Source organism: Halictus rubicundus, chromosome 5 (genome assembly GCF_050948215.1).
Source record: "Halictus rubicundus isolate RS-2024b chromosome 5, iyHalRubi1_principal, whole genome shotgun sequence".
NCBI lineage: Eukaryota > Metazoa > Arthropoda > Insecta > Hymenoptera > Halictidae > Halictus > Halictus rubicundus.
Genome location: NC_135153.1, coordinates 5,024,362 through 5,050,450, shown reverse-complemented (window position 1 = coordinate 5,050,450; position 26,089 = coordinate 5,024,362). Strand labels below are relative to the sequence as shown.

The following is a 26,089-nucleotide window of genomic DNA, read 5'->3' as shown; positions in this document are numbered from 1 at the left end:
TACATACGTATAACGTGGTTCAAGTTCGATAGATCTGCATGGTAAGAAAGAGTAAAATCTTTGAAAATATTAAATATACACCAGAGAAAAATAATTTATTAGTAATTATTAATTCTTGTTTTTTTTATTACATAAGATTGATAAACGAATACGTTGTTAGAACATATATATATTGTGTGCAAAATACGGTGGTAGCACAACTTCCGGTTCTATTCCATCATTCCCGGCGATCGAAGAACTCGGAAGAAGAGTGACGCCACAGCCCAAGGGAAAGACGACATTTTACCAGTATCGCGCGTCCACGGCATGTGTAAGAAGTTTTATTCAAAGTACATCAATTTTACTATAGAAATTTCTTCGAGTCACGTCCCGTGAAAGAAAATTTACACATTTCGATCAGGTAAGCTTGGTGTAATTCGCGAGTACACGTTTTCCTAGATAAGTGGTTACTCCGAAATTTTTTCGGAATGGAATCATTCATTTTAAGAAATAGTACATGAAGAGCTATTGATTGTACCAATAGAAACACAGATTATTTTGCTTAATATATTCTATATTTTAATGTAGAAACACACGCAACATATTTGGTTGTAAATTAATGCATTTATGAATCACGAGTGTATGCCGGAATGGTATCTGTGTAGTTGTAGAAATGTAAGCATCAATGAGAAAATTTTAACGCGTATATATTATTCTTTTCCGATAAAAATGTATTTTTTTACAATATAACAATAACATTAATCGGTATTGTTTGCATATATTTCCCAATACGAAAGAGACACTTCTTTGGTTCTTTCGATATTTTATATTGTAAATAATCCACGAAAGGGATGATCACTTGTGAGAAACCAGTGCTGACCACAGTTCGGAGTGCAAGTTATGATAAAGAAATGCTCCTAGCAAAGATTTTGTATATTTAACCAATTATATTACATGATTATTGAACAACAATGCTATTATATTCTACACATTTTATAGATTGTTGGATCATTGAAATTTTATTGGCTACAATCATAGAAAATATAGATAGTAAAATTGTTCAGTAGATCATGTTTAATGTTTTGATAAACACGTATAAATAATTTTTTACAATACATGAACATTCCTGTTTTCTCTATATAGACTTTTCGCACCATATCTGACATCTATAAGTCATCTATAAGTCGTAATTATGAGTTACAGCTACATTAAATCCAGGTTGGTAACAGTGCAAAACATATACATATATAGCTAAATTAGAATCCATCATATTTCAGATTTATGTTTAAATTTATATGTTCTATATTTATTTCGTAATAAATGCAACTATTTAATGAAAATGTAATCAAATCAGTTGTTTATTGAATAAAATAAATAGGACGAGTAAGATTATTTTTTTCAAATTGCATACATAAAAAAAGTGATGAAATATATTCTTTTATTATACTGTCGTCGTCAAATTAATTTTATTATATATCTTTTAAATAGCATAGAGAAAAATGATTATGCTTTGAATTTGAAAACAGAATGATATATTTCTTGATTTTACTGAATGAATACTGTCGATAATGAGTATTACGAGACAATATGTGTTAAATATCTATTCCGTCTTTCTAGTTCTAGTATGAGTTCTCGTGGACGGGGGTTTGGTTCACGGGGAGGCAGTTCTTATAGAGGAAGAGGCGGTGGCAGTGGAAATGAATGGAACAGTGGTTCAACGGGAGGATACATATCTAGTAGAGGAGTTTATTCCTCTTCTAGAGGGGGAAGATTTAAATATTCGACTACCAGTTACGATTCTCGTTCGAAATATAACACTGGTTAGTTTTAACTTATCATATTATAGTTAAACATACATTTATATAAAACACTAGCCTCGAGCAAACAGATTTATTTAATATTATCCATACTTGTACTCCCAATAGGTGGATCAGAAAGATATTCGAGTAGAGGTGGACGAGGCGAACATTCAAACAGTTATAAAAGACCCAGGGTATGTGTATGTATAAATTTTTATTACCAACTTCCTATTACTGTTATTACATGAAATGCTCAAAGCGGTACACTCAGTAACAATACTATAAGTAGACAGTGGATCTTTATGCAATTATGACAAAAATGAATAGGTGTAATTTAAAACAGTAAAAAAATTAAAAGAATTTAAAAGTACAAAAGAATTCAAAAGAATTTTGATTGAAAAAGTTGATAGTAAACATGCCATATTATAAATAATAGTAAACTTGTTATATTTATGTTTGTACAAAATTCTGCAAGGAAAAAAGTTAAATTGAATCGAAATGAACGCTTTATATATTTTAAAGCGGAAGTCTTCATTCTTAGAGAAAAATTTCCGAGACATTAGGCAGAAATGGTTGTGTCCTGTTTAATTATTGACCAGATTGTATGTATTTCATTTTTAAAAAGCAGATGATAAGCTAAGGAACTAATTTTGGAAGAAAGATGAGTCATTTTAATGCATGCATTGAATTTTTTACCGATAACATGGCAAGTAACAATAGAAATCGGTTCAAAAAACAGATCTCAGAACAGTTTAGTGAACAATAAAAAGTTCATGTCATTTGAAAAACCATAAAAAACTACCTATAACCAGCTTTCACAAAGATACACGAATGGCTTTGCAGAACAATGGACTCATCCACATGAAAAATGGAAAACAGCCATTTTTTTTACAAAAAACGTTTTAATGTAGATGAAGCATAATGACTCAAATTATTACTTTCATTATTTAAAGAAAGAGGAAATCAATTGAAATGTGTAAATAGGAGGCAAAACTATTATGATATTGACGGTAACCAGGGTACCATATAAAAACAATTATAAAGTCTATTCGTATAAAAATGAATAGTAGAATAGATATAGACATCGTCAACTAGTAACTAGTAAAATATGCACATAATACAGTGAAAATCAAAGTTTATTTTCCAAACATAACAAGTCAGCTTTATATGATGTAAAGATAGTGAAGCTCCTTTCGAAAGCAAGAAATAGGTATTTTACCTATAGGTGTTTTAGGTATTTTACATGGCCTGTTACATTTGCTAACTTAGATGTTATAGAAAACTATTGAGGGTGCCTAGTTAAAAAATTATACTCTAGGCAGGGGTTTGCAAAGTTTTATCTATGCGGACCAAATCGTAAATTTCAAAATATTTGGCAGGCCAAAAAAAAGAAGTGTTATAGAAAAATACGTTCAACTCGATGAAAAGTTAGACATAAGGGAAAGATTTTATAACATAATCGTTCGTTATTTATGACAATAATTACTGTTTATTACAAACTGTGTATTAACACATTTAAAAAATAACTAAATGACTTCAAATAAGAAAAGAAAAAAATAACAAATTCATCACTCTGAAGTGTGTGACTTGTGCAGTTGACGAATTCAACCAGTTCAAATTGCATATCTTCAGAAACATTTTATAGATCGCAAGAAAATGGACCAGAAAAGAAAGTAAATTCTTCCTCGTAATTTTTGAAATCATTACAACCAAGAAAATTAAAACTAAAATTTATTTATTTTTCTGTAAAAATATAATTTATCTCTATAAATTGAAGATCGTGGATGATCTGACATCACTTTGGGAATCCCTGCTCTAGAGGGAAAAGGTCTTAATGTAGAAAAATTGAAAATACATGTTGAAGAAAAGTGGGTGTTTAAATGAGAAAACAATGAAAAAATAGCATAAATCTATATCAAAAAGACTATTAGAGGTTATAAAAAATACAGGTGGCTGTACAATAATTCAGTTTTTACAAAAAAACATTGTATGTCTTATAGCTTTAAAAGCTTAATAATTATAGCTTTAAAAGCTTAATAATTATAGCTTTAATACCTTTAAAAATAGGTGTTTTATTGTTGTAATTTTTATTCTTTACTTTTTATGAAGTTAACAATAACAATGTATAAATTGGAAGAACAAATACTTATTCATAACACAGATTTATATGGTTTTGTATAGTGTCTTATAGTATTATGGTGGAGTGTAAGCATATTTCAGGTAGACTAAGTTAGAGTATTTACCATAAGACATAAACGTTTCTGTTTGCAGGATTCTTATTCTGGAAGAGATGAGCACAGATCGTCCAGTGATTCAACCCGTAAAAGGATGAGAAGTGATTCTTATCAGGTATGTACACTGTAAAATGAATGCAGAAACGTTATTGTTATGAGACAAATTTGTACTTCAAATACATATTAGTCTACATTGTTCGAATCTCCTGCAGTGCTGTGGTCAAGAACTATTTTTCATCTTGAAAGTCCTGTTTCACAGAGAATTTTTCAATTTTTTCATAACCACTTAGTATGAACAAACGATGGTCCTGAAAGACTTTTATCGAGGAGACTTAAGCACGTAGTTTGAATCATTATGTTTCACATGAAAAGAATTTTCAGGACACTCGTCTATATACATATTTTAAAAAAAAATTTTTTTAAAGTAGTAGGCAAGGCATTCATAAGTCGTCATACTTTCCTTTCAAGCGACGAGCCAACGGCTACTTGAACACCCATTCTTTTTGCGTTGGGACACTACTGGTGGAACACTGCGAAAACATCACATAATTAAAAGATGAAATACACCTAGATGGTACTTATGTTGTTGCCTGCACGCAGTTGCATTAAATATCGAGAACAACCTGCAAAATATCAGAATGAACAGATGGATAGATAAAAACATATACGTATACATATAAAAGCATGACTTTTAAAGTACTGACGTTACATCTATATTGTTCTTTCTGTAAGGCAGTATGTGCGACCGAACCAATTTCCTGCACAATGCAGATCAGTCATAGAGCTGTTGACAAGCATCGCTGCGTTACCACACCGCACAAATTTCTAACAAATCGCTGCGTCACGCAGTTTTCCAAATTACATCAGTTCCGAATGTTCATTGAGAGAAAGAAATAAATTGTCAGTAATATCAGAATAATCGTAGACCTTTCCAATCTAAAGAACCTGCATCCTGTGTTATAATTCAGTTAACAATGACTGAGAGAGATCAGACTTTTTTATTCTGCCTTGTATGCACAGGTAGACTTTGAAACTAAATACATGCTGGAAAGCTTTGCACAGCAGCGGAGATACACAAAGTATTTTTCCATCGTGTACCTTATCCTTAAAGAAAAAACTGTACAAGGATACGTTATTATAACTACAATTTTATTAGCTTTATTTGGTTTTCTGGTCCATGTGTGAGATATATAGAGCAATTATACGAATAAGCACTTTACATACATGAGTATGTAAAAACGCATCTATCCTTATATCATTCAAATTGGAAAGGTCTATCAGCAATTAACCCAGAATTATGCAGAATTCAATTTATTCGATACCTTCAAGGAAGTGAAAAAAAAAGCGCTGGTCATAGCTACTATTCAGAGATCATGTCAGCCAACGAAAGTGGCAAGGACACTGTTAATATTTTTCGAAAAGTAAAGATCCTTTTTACATAAATAAGATCGAGCGTAAAAGCGGTATTTATATTTGAAATAATGAGAGATACAACATAACGGTAGGTGCTTTTCAATTGTAGGGAAAATAAAAAACTAAAAAAAAATCATGTATTTCGGTGATCCAACGGGAATGGGTGTAGTGACCGTAACGGTGCAAAGTTGGATGATTTTGTACTAGACGATTGGCACTGTAATGAGAGGTGTATGAGGGAGTGCGAGAGAATGGATAAGACGGAATTAGAGAAAAGAGTATAAAGCGTATGAAGGATATATGATAGGAGGGAACAATAGGGAGAAATGTATCTAGAGTCAAAAAAAAAAAAAAGAAAGAGAGAAGGGCAGGAAAGAGAGAAAGGATGCATTGGGAAGGAGCACAATTGAATTTGATTTGGCAGGGTGGAGGTAGCGGTAGCGGCTCACAGAGGTATTCTTCGTCGTATGGTGGTTCGTCTGCGTCAACACCTTATGACGACAATAAGGGATCGTCATCCTCGGCCGTGTATGAGGACAAGAGACAGAGCGAGCGAGCCTCGTCATACCACCGCTCAGAGGACCGTCATTCAGCATCACGGAGCTATGCACCTCCACCACCCCCTCGGATTAGCGAAATGGCACCTCCGACACAGAGATATAACTCGAGCCGAGGGCGAATATCGCATCAAAGCTCAAACTACAGAGGTCGCATTTCAACACGCGGCAGCGGAAGAGGGGGTGGATTCCATCGCATGAGCTCTCGATCGGACGTCGTCATGGCTCGCAAGCGTACTCTGCACTCGCTCGACAATCGACGCAAGCTGCTAGGATCGCGATCGCGAGACTACATCCAGCGTGTGCGCATGACAACTACCAAAATGCGCAGGAGGTAATTAATTAATAAATCACTTACCAACTGCAATACCGTCCTAGTAGCCTGCTTGCTTAATTTGTCAGTAAATGAACTGACTATAATCCGACTATATGACATGAGTGTCGAAAGACGATGATAGACATAAAAAGTAAAAAAAAAAACTGGTAACAGAAAAAATATATATATATACATACATAAAAGTAATTATAAATTATCATAATAATAATAAATAATAATTATAAAACATGACACAAATGATCGCACGAAATACCAAATATTCTACTGTCGAGAGGCAAACTTTTCGCAGGGTTCTAATAAAGAGGGAATTGATATTCTGATACGCATAGATACCAATGTGTGTGTGTATCGATTGAAACACAATGTAATTAATTTTGATATGAGAACTACTATAATACTTGTACTTTACGAGATCATTACGTTTGTCATTCTTACACATAGCGGTGACTAAAAAAAAAAACGAGCGTATAAGAACGTTGTTTCTTAGATGTATTTTAAGATGCGCGAAAATGCGAAAGACATATAAAAGTAAGAGCACAATATAAATGCGATGCAAAAAGGCTGAATAGTTAAAGACCTTTATTGCAATACGAAATGCATTTCATTCATATCTAAATGGGGGATAAAAGAAACAAAGTAAAAAGTAATATATCGCGATATTTACCGTATGTCGACTAAGACAAAAAAAGTTTTGGTCGATGATATAATGAAAGACAAAGGAACCAGAACAAAATGAAGGGAAATAATGTAAGTCAAAACAAAATTGCTGTGTCATTAGTAGCGGTACTACTAGGCTATCCGGAAGTAAAAAGGAGTCAGGATCAGGAACCAGCATGAAGGACAAGGATAGAGAGATGACCAAAGCTATTAACGCTGAATTTTCCGATGACGATGAAGAGGATGATGATAATAAAAGTAATTGGGATGATGACGAAAAGGTAACTCCACAAGACTCTTGTTAGCTATTTTTACAGGATGTAAAAAATGATCATTGCTTCACGGAATGAATCTACATCCCTAGATCGGTAGGCATACTTCCAATGAAAATAATTGTGCGACAAGTGCATTTTGAAGCGTAGATTAAAGGTGTAGATTCACCTCTTGATGCCACAACGTATCATTTTTATATATCCTGTACACTCCTCCATTCTGTGTAACATGAAACAAGCTATCAACGGCGATACTTACTATAATGTTTAACAACGTTAATTCAGCCACATGAACGTGACGATGAGGAGGAGGAGGAAGAGGAGGAGGAGGAGAAAAAGAAAAAAGACGACAAACGAAAGAAAGAGAAACAGGAACGGGAAAGACAAAATACCGAAGATGAAGAGGAAAAAGATGATGAAGTGAAAGAAGATGAGGATGATCATAAGCATGAGGTATGTTGAACGCTATACAGAGTATCTGATATATAAGACATTATTAATTACTAAACATAGCTTTCTTAAATATTATTCAAATGTTAAACAACAAGGAGACTTACAAGGAGAGTGCACGACCTTCGGAACTCCGATTTAGCGGGAACTTTGCACACTTATAGAGTTTGATCTGCTGTTTACAAAAATGTGACATTATAGGGACATATACTTAACAGTTTGCAAGATATTGACGCTTAAAAGTTGACGATTACCAGCTCAAAATACATACAGTTCTGTCAAGTGTTGTCAAGCGTGTTGGAATAGTATAGCGTAGGCCGCGAGTACAAATAGCAATTTTTTTTTTCAAATTAATCACATTTTGTGTACGACAAATGTTTTATAAATTTATAAAATTTTTACAAAAGTACTTTCTTTCGTTATGAATGTCACATATATTTCCTGTGTAAAAAATACAATTTATTACGAAAACAAAGAAGAAATATAAGATTTTTTACGCTAAATTATGGTGTTTATGAAAAACAGTAACGGCAACGTAATAAACAAAACATGCAACACAATACAATAGAATAATTTGTATACAGTAAACCCCTATTTATCAGACTCAAACGGGACCGGCCCGATCCAGATGACTAGAAATCCGGAAAATTCGTTGACGATATAACACAAATACATTTTATATATTTTATTTATTGCACATTTTATATGTATACTTTTGCAACAAAAGTCATATACTTACACTATAAGTTTTATTTAATTAGGATGCTGTAAAAAGTCCTGCGAGTTTCTTTTGCGTCAGATTTGAGTTACACTTATTGAATGATGTTCTGAGTCGGAGACTCAGGATATTAATTAATAAAATAAGGTTAATAAAGTTAATAAAGTAATATAAATAAAATAGAATACCAAAAAACATTTACTACAGAGAATATGCATACGTACAATGTATATCCGATTTATCTCAAACCGTTCAAATACCTTGAAAAATGTGGAGGGTATGAACAAAATTTTTTCAAAATTTATTTACAATCAAATTTATAAAAAGTTTGGCATGTATTTTCATGTGTGAAATGCGATTAATTTGAAAAAAAAATGAAAATGAAATTTGAACTCGTGACCTACGTGGTACAATTTCAGCACGTTACGTTACATTATAGCGTGATACAACAATATTTTGAGTGGTAATTAAACTTTAATTGTTAATATTTCGGATGATATTGGGCGTCAGACCCTATGTAATGTTTGACCACATTTGTAAACAGAAGAACGGACTCTATAAATGTGCAAAGTTTTAACTAAATCGGTGACTCCGTAGATCGAGCACCTCTCCTTTTTAATGAGAACTTATCAAATATTGAATTTTACAATTTCTTAATTGAAATAATCTCTTTTTAAAATACAATTAGTATATTTCCTTTACATGGCAAGTGTTTGTTTTTATTATGTGTGTCGTCAGGATGATGAAGACGATGGTGACGATGAGGAAAGAGACGATAATGATAAAACCGATCATGGCCGAACTACCGGTTCTGATGAACTACCTAGTAGGAGAGATGGAAGGAAGTTCATTAAATTAACTTGTCCACATTGCGCTCACCGTAGCGTTACATTTAAGGAATATTCGCTACATTTGTACTCGGGTCGTCATAGCGCAGCCATGAGACGAATTGCATCGCGACACAAGGCAACTCTGACGCGAATGCGGGTCTTACAACGACAAGAACAACGACGTGTCGAGGCTCGCGATGCAGCACGTGGCACTTTACCATCGCGTACCATGTTCTGTCCCATTTGTAAACTGAATTATAGGTCGTTGAAAGCGGTACATCAATTGTCAGAGTCTCATCGTCAAATGAAACGATTCCTCACCCCATTCTGCAGAGTATGTCGTATTCAATTCCGATCCCCGATGCTCTTTGAAACTCACATGTGTTCTCTGGATCATATTAAGGTATCGTTTTTATAATATATCTTATTCTCTTTTTATATTAAGCTATGTCCACATTGAAGCAATATCGAGCCACTTTTTGTCGCCTCTTGTATGCCTTTTTCCTTTTTTATAGAATAAAAGAAAAAGAAGAAGAAAAAGGCAACAAAAAGCGATAAGAAGTTGCTCGATGTTACTTCAATGTGGACATAGCTTTACTTTTACATTCACAGAAAGCAACCTAAAGCAACCTGCATCGTTTACATTACCTTGGTACATTAACAACTTTATATTTATTACATTTTCAGAGGAAAAGTGCATTGAAAGAGAGAATGAATGCTGGAAACGGTGAAGCAGAAGCTGATTCCAGTGGACCCGAGGAAGATGACAAAGAAGTCAATCTTGATAATTTCATGACTTTGGATTCTGTAGGTGATGTTGACGGTATGTTCATCATAAGATTGCTTTATCACTGAAAGTTCAATGTGTACATGAGGTGTGTTATAAGAATATTACTTTCAATAGAGGATGAAGAATCTCCGGAAAAGAAGAAAGAAAAGCCAGAAAGTGAGGGTGCGAATGAAGCAGAGAAGAAACCCAAGAGCAAACAGATGATTAAAGTTGGAGCCGAATACATAAAACGCGTTGAGGTTCAGTTCTGTGAATTATGCAAAACCTATTTACCACGAAGTGAAAACAACGAAAGAGCGATAGCCCTTCATTGCTCGACAAGAAGTCATCTTAAACGGTATGAATTCAGTGATGAATTCTCATAAATTGTTCCAGCTTACGCAATTATTGATGTTGATTATTTTATGTAGGTATGTACGTGACAATGATGATAAAGCATTAAGAAGACAAGCGGAAAGAATACATTTACAATCGTCATCGTCTGCTAATACAACTTCCGCACCAAATACTGTAAATACCACAGAAAACATTAAATCACCAAATAGCTCTGAGCCGCCGTCTGCAAATAATTCATTAGTGGTTACTACACCTGATGGCACGAACGCCACGGAATCTGGTAAACCGGTTGAACAGAAAGGAAACGTTTCCGAGCCCGAGAAGAACATTAAGGAGAGCAAGAATGGACAGGCTGAAGAAGAAGACGATGATGATTATCAAGGCGATAGTGCTGATAAATTGTGGGATGATGTCGATAAAGATTTAGGCGACATTTTAAGGGAAACAGAAGCGGGAGGTAAATCCAGCGATGATGAAGATTCTCGTTACGATCGGTTTCGTAATTCTGATAAGAAACTGCAACATCCTGGGAAAGATAAAGAAAGAGACAACGAGAAAAATGAAATAGACGAGAAGGAAAACATTAAAAAACAGGAAGTGAAAGTAGTAAAACTTGAAAAAATAGATATGTAAAGTCCAAGAATTATTAGTACGTCTCAATCATATCCATATATATATGTATTTTATTATTTTCCCACAAACAAGGTGTGCAAAACTTTATAAACGTTTAGCTGTATCATTATTTCATACTGCAGCATTATTTTTACAAAGTATAACGACTTAAAATAATCTTGACAAAAGAAAATCTAAACCAGTAAATGGACTTCGTTTTTCAGGAATTTCTTGTACATATAAGTGAATTAGAAATTGGAAAGAATTTCGAGTTCGATGATAATTTGTCTAATTATTATAATATGTTTTACAGAGTTGTAAGACAAAAATATATATGGGGATGTTATGTTTTAGGTTTTGCGTATATGAAATATTGGATATGTTTGAAATGTACGGTAAATGCTGTAAACTTCACAATGTTCAATTCCTTTGTAATTCAAGAAGTCACCATTTAAGTATATTTAGTGACACTAATGTTAACAATAACTGTAAAGGAAATTATTCATATAAGCATCTTAAGTATAGTTGTGTAAAAGTAGCGATTATTTGTGCATCAAAATATATTTGGTGAAACTCTTTGAAGAATTATAAGTGTCGATTTTTAATTCTTAATGTAAATGGACGTATAATAAATTCGCTAAACTTATCACGTATAAATAATTATAATAAATACTATTATATAAATCTCGGTATTCGGTTTTATCTTCCGTATCTGTTCATTCTTCAATTTATTAAAACGAAACAAGTACAATAACGTTTACAAACGTATAAGATCTATATAAAGTACAGATGTTTATTTAGTTTTATTCAGAATTAATATTTCATGTCGTACAGAGAAAACTAAGATTCGCCAGTTTTTAAAAATTGTAGTACATAATCGAATATTACTCGCATACCAAACTTGACAAATCAATTCATTAGCCTTCGAAACTGATGAATTTTTAGCGCTTATGATAAAAAATTATTGTTATATATATGATTAAGAACATTTGCATTTCACCATAGACAACTTCACCTTCGTAAGAATTCCTTGTGAAACTATAAGAAAATCAGAGATTGATATGAATACTTCTTTGAATTTACCTTTATATTTTACTTTTAATAATTTTCGCAAGGTGGCATATAATTATCAAGTATCAGAGATTTCCTCTCTGCAAGTATTCATATATTCAAACTCGTCAATTTTTGTATAATATTTTAAGTCTGATACAACATAAAAACGTTATTAATTATATCTTTATATAATGTAATAAGGACATGAGCGAAAAGTATAGGTGATATTTAAAGTTCAATCAGATTTCCTCTCTCGTACAAACTAAAAACTGGTTACATATATTGTATTGACTGCTGACAGTCATTACAGCTTACCACATCTTACATACATTACATCGTTAGGTTTTTTACCTTAACCTTAGATTTTGTTTCAAACTAATTGTTTTCGTTTACCAAATGACAAATACACCTACAATGTTATCAATTGGTCAATATCCTGACACATGTTCGGAAGATATTACTAACAATTGTACAAACGTAACAATTTCTAGTATTCCAGATAGTTGTAATGAATCAAAAACATTAGATGATTTACAATGCTTTGTTTGCGATGCAATAATTCAAGGACGTCATTATGCATTGGCCACTTGTAGAACACAAACATCGAGATCTAGAGTAATAGAGAAACTTGGAGAATTGGTTGGTGAAAGGTATTATGTTATATTTCTATATGTATTTGAATGATTAAATTTCTTAATATACGTTCTTCATTTAATCTTTTATTTATATGTTTAATATCTTTTTTACATGCCACAGATATATGGTAGTAATATCAGAAGATGACGTTATCTGTAGAAGTTGTGCCAATCGTATTAATACACTTGATAGACTTGAAGTTGAGATGATTACTTTACGCGATAATGTACTAAGATTTTTGGAGCGGAAGTATTCCTTAGAGGAAGGAGAGCTTCTTGACATTAATGAAAAACAGAAACGTTCTCAGCCACCCCAAATCACAAAATGTAAAGGTCAACCTGTAACCAGTCATCAGTTCCGACAAACGGATATTGCCTTACCTTCCTATGTTAATGAAAACATGAAAAATAAGAAAAGTAATATTTGGTTGCAATGCGATAAGTGCCAATATACCACTCTTCATAATTCATTTATGGTACATCATGTTAGAGAACATACTATACAGAAAGTATTCTGTGATAAGTGTGGTGTACAATTTTTTGGACATCAGCAAGAATCCCATAATTGTGATTTAAAGAAACACATAACTGACCAAAATAGGAATCAAAATGGACATTCAGGTTTCTCTAAATATTTATTTTTATACTTGCAATAATTCAGTTTCCTGTAACTTATTAAAGAAGGGTAACAAATATTTTACAGAATTATCTATGAAAAATGTTAGCGAGACTATCATGGATATTCCAATCATAGACAAATCTATGCAACCAAGTCTGCCAATTATGACAATCGGCGCATACTCAGAGCCACAAATTTCAAATCATAATGAAAACATACCTGTTATAAGATTATCAAATTCAGAACATTTACCCATTCAAAACATTTTAGCTTCTGGTAAGAATTTCCTTTAAAATATTATTAAAATACAAACTATTTTTCATTATGAACATTGACGATAGATAATGGTACACCCGGACAGCCAATATATGTACGCGTTTTGCAACCAATTGAAATTAATGAAACACCCATGCAGTCCACAATGGTAGCTATACCAAATTCTGATCCAGATTTGTCCATAAAGCTTAAAGACAGCTCAGGAAAGCAAGTTCTGACATTGACAGAAGATGGAAATTTGGAAATGACAGAAGTAGCATGTTGGAATGACATACATCCATCAGAGCCACGGTCTAATTTAACATTTCAGTGATATCAATTGATAGGGTTAATTCGAACACAGTTTTTATTTACTCATCTTTATTAATGCAACAAGTAACAATTTACTTACAACATAGAAAGATATATAATTTTTTGTTTAAACCAAGCTTGTATCAGTTTTCAGCAGGTCAGTTGTTTATTTGTTTCATTAAGAATTTAATGCTGAAAATTGGTATTGATTTTTCTTGATTAAAAACTATTTTGTTTAATTGTTCAATGGTTTTTCGTTTTTGGCGTTGTTGTTTCCATCACAGATGATATGGAAAGCATGGTTTGGACTCGATATTTAACCAAATAAATCAGCAATACCGCTAGCAATGTCTCCAACGATATCAGCACCTGTTTTGGCAGCATCCGCTACACCGTCTCCGACAGTGTTGACCACATTGTTGGCGAGATGACTACCAGCGTCCGTAGCATCGTGTATACCATTGGCTAAATCGTGGGCCGCATTACCAATGACCTGGCCACCAGCGTTCACAGCACCGTTTACGCCGCTTTCAATACCATTGACCACGTTACCAATGAGATGGCCACTGGCATTTACAGCGTCGTTTATGCCGTCTCCAACACCATGGGCCAAGTTACCAACGAATTGGTTACTAGCGTTTATAGCATCGTTCAGGCCATTTGCGACATTATGGGTCAAACTTCCAACGATGTGGTTACCTATTGTGGCAGCATCCTTCAATCCATCTCCAACACCATGAGCCAGGTTGCCAGCGAGATGAGAACTTGCGTTTATAGCGTCCTTTACACCGTCCCCAACAGTATGAGCCGCGTCCTGCAATCCTTTGACAACATGGCCCGCGACACCTTGAGCTAGCCCGACTGCTCCCTGGAAGATATTATGAATACCATTTGAAATACCGTCGGTGATGTTGTGGGCGATAGACTCGGCACCCTTCACAAAGTCGCCAGCATCCTGTGCAACGTGACCAGCAAAGTCTGCGATGTTGTGGGATAAACTAGAGGCTATTTTCGAAGCGTCGTTCAAAGCGTTTTTTGTGACGTTGTGCACTTCGCTCAAAATTTGATGGTTCACATTTTGAAGGGTCTCTATCGCTTTCGGGATACCGTTCAGAACACTGCTAACTCCAGCCTCTGTGATGTTCTTCAAGTTGTCAATGATGTTCTTAGTATTGTTCCTCACACCACCAATGACGTTCTTTACATCGTTTACTAAATTACCCAGAGTCTTGTTAACGTTGTTGGCAATTTCCTCGATATTGTTTTTCATAGCTTCCTTGGCCTTATCGGCATCGGCGGTGACATTACCAACAAAGTCTTTGATGTGTTGCAGTTGCCCTTTAATGTCGTTGTTTATGTCGCCCGTTATTTTGGAAATATTGTCTTCAACATTCTTGATTTGACCTTCAACCGCCTGCGTTACATTTTGGAGGACTTGCTCGCCTTTTTCATTCAAGTTTTTAAGGCTTCCCTTGATAGAGTCAACGATCTTCCGAGCAGCTTGTAAGGCGTTATCTATGTTCTTTGAGATAGCTTCCTGGGTTTCATTGACTACGTTGGCAACTCCACTAACAATCTTGCCGACTGAATTTTGAACAGTCCCTGTGACGTTCTTGATACCCTCCGCGACCGTGTTAGCGATCTTAGAAAGCTCGTTCTTAGCATCAGCAACAACTTTACCAACTTCGCTTTTGATTTCCTGAACGTCGTTCTTTACGTCGTCAGCGATCTTACCAGCTTCCTCTGCAATGTTATTTATCGTTTGTTTTACGAGGTCCTTCGTTTTGTTGATAATGTTAGTAACATTCTGTTTGACTCCATTGATTGTATCCTTAATGTCGTCAGCAATGGAGCTCATGATTTGCTCGGTTTCATTCTTAGCTTTACCCAGGTTTTCTGTCGCCTGTTCCAAGACACCGGCAACGTCCTTCTGTGCTTCATGTGCTAAATTGGTAGCATCCTTCAAACCATTCTGAAAGGCTGTGTTTGCGTTTTGCGCTACGTTCTTAAAGATGTTAGCCGTGTCATTTTGCACCTGACCTATAGATTTCGCTAAATCAGCGTTGGCTTTTTCCAAAGCTTCGGTACCGTTCTTGATGAGATTTGCTATTTTTTGGTTGATGTCCTTGATAGTGCCGGATGTTTGATTCGTTGCAGTAGCAAGGCCTCCTTTAATTTGTTCTGCCAATTTGACTAAGTCGTCCTTAGCCTGACCGATCTCGGCCTGGGCGATGTTCTTCGCTTCATCTACGACCTTTGCGGTTTCATTGTGGATGTCCTGAAGAGTCTTTCCCAGCAAATTTCCGGCCTGACCCATGAGACCCTGAGTCGTATTTCGAATCTGTGAGGCTTGTTGTGTTACATTGTTCATAATCTGTCCAGCCTCGTCAGCGACTTCCTTAATTTGCTGTTCGACAGCATGTTCGGCGGATTCGATGATTTTCTGCAGGTTTGCAAGAACATCTTGGCTGGAGTTGCTGTTCTCGTTGTTGTTGCCAGAGTTTTGGGCAGTATTCTGTGTAAATAATATGATGTAAGCGATTCTTTAACAATGTTTGCATTTAAATGAAAACCTTTGTTAGTCGAAAGAATCCTATTATATTAATGATTTTAATTAGACATTACAGAGTGTAGTATGCAGAATACATGGCTAAGAATGATCAGTTTATACTTACCGAGGCAGCAGACTTAGTTCCGTTTTGGGCAACTGGTACAGCCTGTAGACAATAAATTAATCAAAATTAATGTTTCGTTCTTACAACACAAAATGTATTACACTTAAGAAATATTTAAGTATAATATTTAAAGAATATTGATTTATATGCATTATGAAGATGTCAATAGAAAGATTTATTATAAAACATGTAGATACTGAATATTATGATTAAAATTGCTTATAAGTTCGTATTTTTCAGTAGAATATGTACATTTTTTAAAAAGATAAGTAACTGATGACTTGAAGAATACAATTACAGACATTTATATGCGAAAACGAATTAACAAATATTTATAAAATGTAAGATAGAACGTACCAAAACAGCTGCTACGCCAAAGATGACGAGGATGGGTAAAACTCGGAAAATCATTTTCGTCCCGTGCTCTGCTTCTATTGAGGACTATTGATGTATCTTAGAGATTGTGTGCTGTAACTCGGATTCGCCGGGCTTTTTATATGGACCAGAGCTGTTGCGGGTGACAACTGTATCAATAAAGAACGAACATGTTTGTACGAAATCGGCGAGGATTGTTTGAATAACATTTGCATCACTACACATATGTTCGTCACCGCAAATTACAAATTATGCGACTATCTAATGCAAATATGTAACTCATTAACAAGATCTTATTTGGAAGATAATTAAGCAAGGTAAACGACCTGTACCATCGTATGATCGTGTTACATGAAAGCTCTCTTGGCTCGAATAAATAATAAGTTAATAAAATCTATCAAAGTTTGTCAATTGTCATACTTTTATTATTATAATTTCAATAATATAAGTCACTATCTTTTAAAGAGGTATTCACTTTTCAAATCTCTCAAAATATAGCTATATATAGTATAAATATATATACCCAGATAGCACAGAGATGTCTTAAAGACGTCTTTAAGACATCTGTAGTTGGACATTCGGACGTCGAATTCCTACGAATTAAAGACGTCTTATTTCGGACGTAAAAACGACGTCTCGAGAAAGACGTCTTTTTAGGACGTAAGACTTTCAGACCTAAAATGGACGTAAAAAAGACGTCTTGAAGACGTCGCGTGCTATCTGGGTAAATTTGAATATATGGATAGAAAAGAGTCCCTGAGTCTATCTTTTGACTCAAACCTGAACTTTCTTGCATGTTTATTATTATTATTATTATATATGCATGTTTAGTTTTCGCGGAACACCTAATTTTTTATCAAAATCAGGCATTTTTTCAGACATGTTTTCCGAAAACGTTGCGTGATAGAGCAATATTTTACTTTCACATTTGGTTTTAGAATGACAAAATTTATAATAATTACCCAACAGTAATTGTTGAAGAAATTTGGTGTAGTACAGTGTCATTATATGTTCTTTTAGTCGTTACAAAAATTTATTTATCTGAATCAATATTTTAACAATAAATTATTATTTAAATAATTTAAATAAAGAATAGATAAACAAATTTGTATACATTATAAAAATTTATTCATTTAAAAATTATTTAAATAATAAATAACTATTTAAATAATAAGTATATAGAGAAATTTGTACACATTACAAGAATTTACATTGTATAAATTTGCAGCATAAAAATTTATTTAAATAGTTGTTTAAATAATAAATACGTATTTAAATAATGAATATATAAATAAATTTGTAAGCATCATATAAAAAATTATTTATTTAAAAAATTGTTCAAATAATGAATATATTCATGAGGATAATTTGCATCTCTTATCATTCGATATTAATCTAAGCTAAAAATGCTCTTCCCGTGCTGATTTGCGTGGCAGGTGCCACATACTTTTTTCCAGTAGGTCATCAATTTATTTTGCAATTTGAAACTTTGTCATACACTGATTAGAGTTCTTCCATTTAATATATAGATTCTCTTAAAAAAGATAAACGTTACTATATATTTTATGATTATACGTAGAAGTAGTATCTATATATTTATTTCATTAATTGCTCTTTCATTTTGAAAATGAAACAATGATTTTTGCCAACTATATTGTTTACGCGGTAACAAAAATACTTTTTCTTGGTGAATAATGATTATCGGTAACCAAAAAAAATGCTAATTATTTTTAAAAATGTTGTCTTGTAACAACTATTATGTCTGGTTATTATCAATTTTTTAATATAATAAACAAGGCCGGTATTTGTAAAATTTTTCGATCGACGCATGCGCTCGGTTTCAAACCTTTGAAACTCCCGCAACTTTTATGATATCTAGAAAGTTCGTTCACATATCTTTCCGAGAAGAATTGTAGAAATTTCTTTTAATACTTAAAAGAAACTTGATTTTTTATTCCCAAGAAAATCGAATATTCTTATGACTGTTTGTTTATTATTACTATTTGGAATGTCATTAATGTTATTATCAAGTGTACCATGTGTAATGTACTTCAGGGCAGTTCATATGAATTTCTTTTGAACGATGCGGAATTTTAAAGTTAAAAAATCATATCAATCGGAGCTGTAAGCATATGAAAAACAAAGATTGATAATGATTTAATCATGGTTATTAGGATTTTAATATATATATTTAGTGTCTCCAACTTTCAAATTGAAGGGTTAGTAACGTTGATTCGTTGGCAACACTGTGCGTTCAAACTTGAATGGATATTCTAGTAAACACTGTTGCTAAAGCAGCTGTGTGTATGCTTTTTTGGGAAAAGCATTTTCGAGTTTCTGTGCATAAAATAACAAAATGACGATGGATGATTTAAAGTGTGAGATTTCGCATATTCTTCAGAACAGGGACTTTACTGTGTTAGAAAGTTGGGCGTCTCATTGTTATAATTATCGTGCAAAAATTGGCGCTAAAGTAAACGACGAAATTTTGTATGGAACTGGTACGCTTGTCAAGCAAATCATTATTCAAATTTTACAGTATTCCGCGTATTACGTTAATGAAACACGTGTTCACACAATAACTGATAATTCATTGGAGTCTCCCACACGAAAACGAACCTGTTCAGGGTTATTCAAGAGTAAACATCAAGTCGTATGTTCAAATTGAATCGTTGTGTTCTTACGTTTCTTAGAACAAGTGTACTTAATATGTTTGTTAATGCTCGTGCAAATTTATAGTTACTTGGTCTTGGTCTCGTAATCAATTTTTGTGTAAATATACGTGACGTTTATATATAATATTATTTACAAATCATAAAACATTTTTGTAACTTAAATTTGCTTTCTGTTTTAGAGATTACAGAGAATAGGGCAGCGAGAGTAAGTCAAATATCAGAATTACAACAAAAGATTGCAAGATTGAAATCCGAGACAGATGCAACAAGATTACAGCAGAAAATAGTGGACAAGAAAATTTCAAATACATCTAAACAGTGTACAATATTAAAAGAAGAAGTGGACAATGCTAAATCAAAAAGGGATAACTTGTCTCTTGAAATGATTGATTTAAACCAAGGTATTTTAAAAGTATTTCTATATTTAGGGTAGAATTTCATTTCGCTTGGCTGATATAAGTATTTGCATTTAAATTTGGAAATAAAATGGAGAACATGCTGCATTAATAAAAATTTCATGGGAAAAGCTTTATTTCATATACAATTTTAAACGATGCTTGAAACATTTTCTAGAATGTGAGAAAAGGAAGGAAAATAAGATCTTGCTATGGAGTGCTATTAAACGCGCGTGTCATGTTTACAAAGAGCATCTACACATCCGTATATCTTTACTTGATTCCCAAGAACATGAGCGTGTGCAAATTTCATTTTTTATACACAATGCAGATTTGAATGACAAGTATTTTGTACGTCTAATAAATTCGAACGATCAATGGAAAGGTATTTATTTTTCATTACTAAAGTTAGCAAATATTCTGCTTAGGATTGTAATACTCGTGAGAAGAAATAAAATAAAATATAATTGTGTACTTTTTCAGTGGAAGAAATTCGACCAACACTGAAGAAAGAACATTTCAGTGATTTCAAAGGGATTATTAATTCTTCGGAAGAGTCAGAAATTGTAGATATTACAGCATTTCTTTGTAAATTAAGACACATTTTTATTAAGAATTATTTAAATGCAAAATAATGTTATGTGAAACATAACTACCTGTCTAAATTTAGCGTTAGTTTGTATCGTACAACTTATTGTTAGTCTTAGTATATTAAATTTGTTTGTGTTAATATTAACCGAGGTTTCGACATTTATTCGTTCCTCCATCTTTGAAAATGAATTTGTTAACTTGATCACAGAAAACTATCAAAATATATTTATGGGATTAAATGATATATAATTTCACAATGGTTAAAACTCTTCATTATAAGATTAAAGCCTTTATTAATAAAAACTAAGATATTTAAAACGTCTGTTACATGTATAGAGTTTGTAGTGCTAGACGTCGCAGGCTTAACATTAGTATCTTATTAAAATATAATATTTATCATTAGTATAATCATTTTCTGGTATTATTACATAGAATTGATTGTGTCGCTCGTTTTGACATACTACCTGCCTACAGTTCATGTCAGAAACAGTAAACTGCTAATCACAGTGTGGATAAATTACTTAGGTACTAAAATTACAAACAGGTTTCCATTCGATTTCTATTTATATATGGCACCTATAGAGATATATTTGTAATTATACCTGTTTCATAGACATGCGAGAATGAAACCTTGCTCAGAGTACAAGAATCATCAAATCTGCTTGGAACTGAAATGTTTTACTAAATTTTAAATATCGTTTAATACTCAACAATTTGTTTCTTACTTCTCGCAGTGCTTAGAATGCGCTTAATTAAAATACTTAGCTGATAAATTATTTTGATTTCGCGTCCTAGCTAATATGAAGCCAGCAGTCGGCATCAACAATTATTTTCTCACATTTTTATAAAAAAAAAAAAATTATAAATAATCGAAAAATGACATACAAAAAAAAAAGGAAGATGCATGAAGAAAGTGTAGAACTCTCAATATATTTTAATTATAATTTCGTCGATCTTGTTCGATATTGTACTTTGTTCAGAGAACTTCGGCAAAAATGTACGTCTTCATTGTTTCGTTTCATGCGTCAGCCCGATAATAACATCATTATCAGATTGCGAATGTTTATTTTGCGTCTATTCTACTAGTTATTTCGATATATCAAATATCAACATTGAACGCAACAGATGCGTATTGCTTTATAATAATAACAAGATTGAATCGAACAATAGAAAAGTTCATTCTAAAATTTCTCATAAAAATATATTTATAATTACCAGGTAGTTCTAGCGTTAAAGAAGAATTTTATTCGTTCGATATTAATAGAAGTTTCGTCAATGAAGTGCTACACCATTCGCAGTCTGTTAATAGTTTACCATCGATCGGAAATTGAATTCTCTTTATTCATGGCTCGTGTTACGTTCATTTAACCACTAATATAGTTTACGCACGAAACATTGGCGCGCCTTACTGGTACATGGAAAGGGCCAATTGATTATGTATGCATAGAAGCACGTTGATAACAATTCATCCCTATTGGTACGAGTTAACGAGAGGGTCAATTGATCGCCCACTGCCAATCAGCCCATATCGCGTACACACCATAAGTTAACAGATTTCACTTACACTATTGACCTGACCGATCGTTCATTTACTCGATCATTCAGGAATTTAATTAATGATCGAAGCGCCGATGGGAATCGATGGATTACTATGATGTAAAGAACGCGTTAGCCGTGCTCGCATTGTTGGTAACGGTCGGCTTTGATACGATTATTAATCTAACGAAATGACTTTCCATTAATTAGCCTGTCCTCCATTTTGACACAGGATTTTAGCAACAATTAGAATTTTGGTCCAACTTCATTTTCACAATTGCGCAACGTTTTTTCGTTATCACCTTTTGTTTATTGTGATCTTTCGTCATCTTTCTCATTGATGCTCTTTATTAAAAATTAACGACTCAAAGAATTTTTATCAAATAGCACTCTCGAAAATTCGGTCCTACTGTCAAACCATCCAGTTCCAATATAATTTATGCGTTCATTGATGAAGAAGTTTTTTTTTATATTATCTTATTATATATTATAATCGCACGCTAGATCTCAGTCGTATCATCCGATATAATATTCTGACGAATAATCTAAATGCGATCGATGCATGAAGATTATGGTAACGCGATACATCGCGCAAGCGTTATGGATAATACTTCGAAGCATGATTAACGATGATCTATGATGATTGGTTAATGACGATCTCCACCAAATCGTATGCCGTTCTGTAACGCAACGATGTTGTTAAGAATAAAAAGTAGGCGAAAATGAATGGTGTACGCGAGTTCGAATTTAAAGTGAACGCACGTCTACCGGAAATAGGGGGGCCTATGGCGTTTGAGACGTGTGGTCCGACATGTTCGAGAAGATGCCTTCAGAGATTTTAACTCGAAATGTATATACAATCAATTCAATCTTTTCTTCTTGCAATGTTCAGTTCAGCCCAATGTAAAGGTGTACCTGTTCTCCGATTTTGCGACTTCGTAATGTATGTAGAAGTGTAGATGCAAAATATTAGATTCATGATTTAATTTGTTCTCTCTAAAAGTACTACTAAAAATATTAGAATACGACAAACTTCGATTAAACAGTAGTTTTTAAGATATAATGACTCTAAGCTTGAGTCAAAGGGGAAAGACAGGATGATGGGTTAAAAAAGACCATCATTTTAAAGATGTTCTTGTTAAACGTTATATTATATATAAAATATCTGTCTAATCAGTTTATAGTACATATCTTAAAGTAAGTTTCTTTAAACAGTTAATATTTACAAACGTGATAGTCGGTAAAGCGAAGGTCATCCAAAAATCTGCATAAAACGGGTGGAAAATTTTGTGCGATTTTTAAGATTCTTTTCTTGAAGATGTAAATTCTACATTTTGTAAAAAATAAAATTGTTGAATGATCCCTACCGTTCAACTGTAGCTACGGGACTATTGTTTTATTATTTCTGAACTTCCAATGATGCGTTGCAAATACTAGTCTACATTTTTGGAGGACCTTCACTTTATCGACCATTGTATTTATAAATATTAATATCTTTTAATGAAACTTTAAAGAAACTTTAAGATATGCGCTATAAAGTGTTTATCAAGGTATTCTATGAAAAGTTTAACAACACTTTTGAAAAGTACCTTAACGGTCTTTCTCTGGCCTTCATCTTAGCTTTCCCTGTTAAAGGTCTCGTCCAACTTGTCGGACTGCGTCAGGATTAATAATTATTTACAGCGTCGTAACAACGTCACCTATTACAAAATCGTAACTTTCGCAGACTGTTCCTAGACTTCTACAACGGGATCACGAGTACCGCGTGTCGACGGTCCATTGTCAATTATCCGCCTCTCGATCTCGTCCATTCCGCGCGGACCTGCATCGGTTTCGACCACCGTTTCGTCTCTCGATACCGATTCCGCCTGATCTCTCTGCCCACGCCGGAGATTGTCCCCTCCCGGTGACAAAAGGAACCGCACCGTCACAACGTGTGATCGAAGCTCGTTAAAATAAATATATATATCTCTCGTCACTTAATATCTACTAGCGGATCGGAGAGGCTGACTTCTAAGTTGTGTGAACGGTAGTCAGCTGTTTAATCGCTCGCGTGAACAAGTCTCGTCGGTGTTCGATCGTGACCAACCCAGCGTTCCCTGTCTTTCTTTTTCTCTTCTTGCTTCTTCACGTTTCGTTTCGTAGAACATTTCCGGAACGCCCCGCAGGGAATTCGCAAGCGAACAAACTAAAACGTCCGTGTCTAGCTCGTAGAGTGAGGAGCGAGGTGGTTGGTTGGTTGCACGGTGGTACCACGGCCAGCCGAGTCGCGCACTTCCGGTGCCCGCGCTCGGTCACGCCTCGAGTTCGTGGCTTGTTCTATTTCCGTAGCACGGCCGAATAAAACTCCCTCGCGGGTCTCGTCTCCTCGAACATCGCTGCAGGTCGATCGGTTGCGATTGTTTTGCGACTCCCGGACGCCTACTCGAGGGTTGCGGCGAAGGAAACGTTTCCGCCGGAAGCGGCCGCCGCCGCAGCCAACAGCAACGTCGCCGGCAACGGCGGAAGCGGCGACGTCTGTTCTGGCGGCGTCGTCGGACATTCGTTTGCAACCCCGTAGACCTTCGCGTGATTCACCTCTAGGGCCACGGTCAAGTCAGCCAGTCCTGGGTCGCAGAGCACCGGGTTGTCTGCAAAGACAAAACATCGGGTAATTGCGTTAGGATGGAAAACTAAAAAAAACAGAATTTTATTATTGTTCGTCTGTCAGATGATGGCTAGCCAATATGTTTACGCTTTCACTCTATCCTGACTCCTCTACCATCGCACGCATTCTCGCTACAGTGAATTCTCGTTACGAGTCAGTTGCGCGGTTCTGGCGACTGACTCTTAGACGAAATCTGAGGTTCTCGCCCAGCGTCGCATTTGAAATAAACAGGGCACGCTGGAAACCTAAGCGTGACATCCGTCTGTAAGTCATAAGCCTATGACTACTAACCGATAGCGACAAGAAGACTGACAAAATGTCTTTCTCCGATACAATGTTGCACGTTGCTCGAGAGACGGCTCTCGAACTTCGGCCCCTCACCGCGGTGGTGTGGGTAGTTTCATTGACTCCAAATCGTAAGGTTGGCACTGACTCGTAACGAGAATTCACTGTATAGGGGGTGTGCGTGATCACTGCAGCGTCGCTAGTTATAATTTTTTCCATATTTTTAACAATTTTTTTACAATTACCCAAGAACCACATATTCTATTTTTATTGCCAATTGTTCCAAAAAATAACTGCGCGCGTCGCTACTAACACGATTCGCAGCGCCGTCTATGGTATGATGGTAAAGAGCGACAGCGGTCATTTCGAGATCGAGTGAAACGGAACGATGACGTCACAGGTTTGAGAGACTACGCCGATGTTGTGAAATCGTGAGGATTTTTATGGAAAATAAAAATTGTCTGCATGAGTTATTCTTCCTTTAATAGTTTCTACGAGATGAAAATACGGTATTCTGTCCCAATAGTTCGGTACACGGGGCTGTAAGGGAATATTTTTCCACGAAATAAAGTACCCCTACCAATTGCTCTCGATACGTGGAAAACGAAACAAGCAGTTGCGTCCCTTACCAAGGTTACCAGACAATGTAACTCCCATGAAAAAAGTATCCTACGAAGCGTGGGAAATAGCGCGGTAGAAGGGGAAATTAGAGTGGGGGAACAAGTCTCGATCTGGCGACTCTGTGCGAGACACCAGCGAACGCGACGAAGGTGTGTGCTGCATGACAGAGAGCTTGGTGGGAGAAGCAGGCGTTTGAGGGGCCCCTACCGAGCCCATCACTGGCGCCAGTTATAGAAAGATGTACGCGTGGGTTCAGAGTTCCTTATTCTATTAATTAAGAAAATCTATTAAAATTAAAAAAGTAAATTCTATTAAATTAAAATATCGACCAAGGCAATTGAAAGAGGGAGCATACGCGACAATTCTCGATTTTTAAGAAATTTAGTTTTGAGAAAAATACCAAATTTTTAACTTTAAGAATTTGTTTGCTT

The 26,089-nt window shown here is 34.6% G+C and overlaps 4 protein-coding genes and 1 long non-coding RNA gene across 12 annotated transcripts in view; 3 read left to right on the top strand and 2 right to left on the bottom strand.

Moving 5' to 3' along the window:
* LOC143354003 (uncharacterized) overlaps window positions 1-26,089 on the bottom strand; it is a 103,816-nt gene that overhangs the window by 34,541 nt on the left and 43,186 nt on the right. The gene's annotated exons all lie outside the window — the stretch shown is intronic.
* Window positions 219-11,668, top strand: LOC143353974 (uncharacterized). 5 transcript variants are annotated; one of them, XM_076787608.1, is made up of 12 exons: window positions 219-400; window positions 1,123-1,197; window positions 1,597-1,799; window positions 1,905-1,972; window positions 4,050-4,127; window positions 5,850-6,316; window positions 7,101-7,257; window positions 7,534-7,701; window positions 9,155-9,649; window positions 9,934-10,069; window positions 10,151-10,373; window positions 10,447-11,668. In XM_076787608.1, the coding sequence occupies exons 2-12, from the start codon at window positions 1,172-1,174 to the stop codon at window positions 11,003-11,005; spliced, it is 2,580 nt and encodes an 859-aa protein (XP_076643723.1). In that variant the 5' UTR covers window positions 219-400; window positions 1,123-1,171; the 3' UTR covers window positions 11,006-11,668. The 5 variants fall into 5 exon arrangements, with proteins under 5 accessions (XP_076643723.1, XP_076643721.1, XP_076643720.1 ...); XM_076787606.1 differs by having other exon boundaries at window positions 1,905-1,978; XM_076787605.1 differs by having other exon boundaries at window positions 1,905-1,978; window positions 7,098-7,257.
* On the top strand, window positions 11,803-14,097 carry LOC143353992 (uncharacterized). The gene is made up of 4 exons (XM_076787643.1): window positions 11,803-12,687; window positions 12,794-13,293; window positions 13,376-13,567; window positions 13,633-14,097. Exons 1-4 carry the CDS (start codon window positions 12,434-12,436, stop codon window positions 13,878-13,880), a joined length of 1,194 nt encoding a protein of 397 aa, XP_076643758.1. The 5' UTR covers window positions 11,803-12,433; the 3' UTR covers window positions 13,881-14,097.
* LOC143353998 (uncharacterized) lies at window positions 19,179-24,132 on the top strand. The gene is made up of 4 exons (XM_076787653.1): window positions 19,179-19,409; window positions 19,763-19,984; window positions 20,157-20,363; window positions 20,462-24,132. Exons 1-4 carry the CDS (start codon window positions 19,265-19,267, stop codon window positions 20,611-20,613), a joined length of 726 nt encoding a protein of 241 aa, XP_076643768.1. The 5' UTR covers window positions 19,179-19,264; the 3' UTR covers window positions 20,614-24,132.
* Window positions 20,839-26,089, bottom strand: part of Ltl (leucine-rich repeat-containing larval translucida) — a 51,069-nt gene continuing 45,818 nt past the window's right edge. For all 4 annotated transcript variants that reach the window (XM_076787625.1, XM_076787626.1, XM_076787628.1 and 1 more), the window contains one exon: window positions 20,839-24,735. In XM_076787625.1, coding sequence (XP_076643740.1) covers window positions 24,527-24,735 — 209 coding nt within the window. In that variant the 3' untranslated portion in view covers window positions 20,839-24,526. The remainder of the gene's footprint in view (window positions 24,736-26,089) is intronic.

Excerpts from the sequence above, each read along its gene's own strand:
- LOC143353974 (XM_076787605.1), top strand. The coding sequence starts at position 1,172 with ATGAGTTACAGCTACATTAAATCCAG. Across the intron at positions 6,317-7,097 it reads ACTACCAAAATGCGCAGGAG|TAGCGGTACTACTAGGCTAT; the intron begins GTAATTAATTAA and ends CTGTGTCATTAG. Across the intron at positions 7,702-9,154 it reads AGGATGATCATAAGCATGAG|GATGATGAAGACGATGGTGA; the intron begins GTATGTTGAACG and ends GTGTGTCGTCAG.
- LOC143353992 (XM_076787643.1), top strand. The coding sequence starts at position 12,434 with ATGACAAATACACCTACAATGTTATCAATTGGTCAATATCCTGACACA. Across the intron at positions 12,688-12,793 it reads GGAGAATTGGTTGGTGAAAG|ATATATGGTAGTAATATCAG; the intron begins GTATTATGTTAT and ends TACATGCCACAG. Across the intron at positions 13,294-13,375 it reads GAATCAAAATGGACATTCAG|AATTATCTATGAAAAATGTT; the intron begins GTTTCTCTAAAT and ends AATATTTTACAG.
- LOC143353998 (XM_076787653.1), top strand. The coding sequence starts at position 19,265 with ATGACGATGGATGATTTAAAGTGTGAGATTTCGCATATTCTTCAGAAC. Across the intron at positions 19,985-20,156 it reads AATGATTGATTTAAACCAAG|AATGTGAGAAAAGGAAGGAA; the intron begins GTATTTTAAAAG and ends AACATTTTCTAG. Across the intron at positions 20,364-20,461 it reads TTCGAACGATCAATGGAAAG|TGGAAGAAATTCGACCAACA; the intron begins GTATTTATTTTT and ends GTACTTTTTCAG.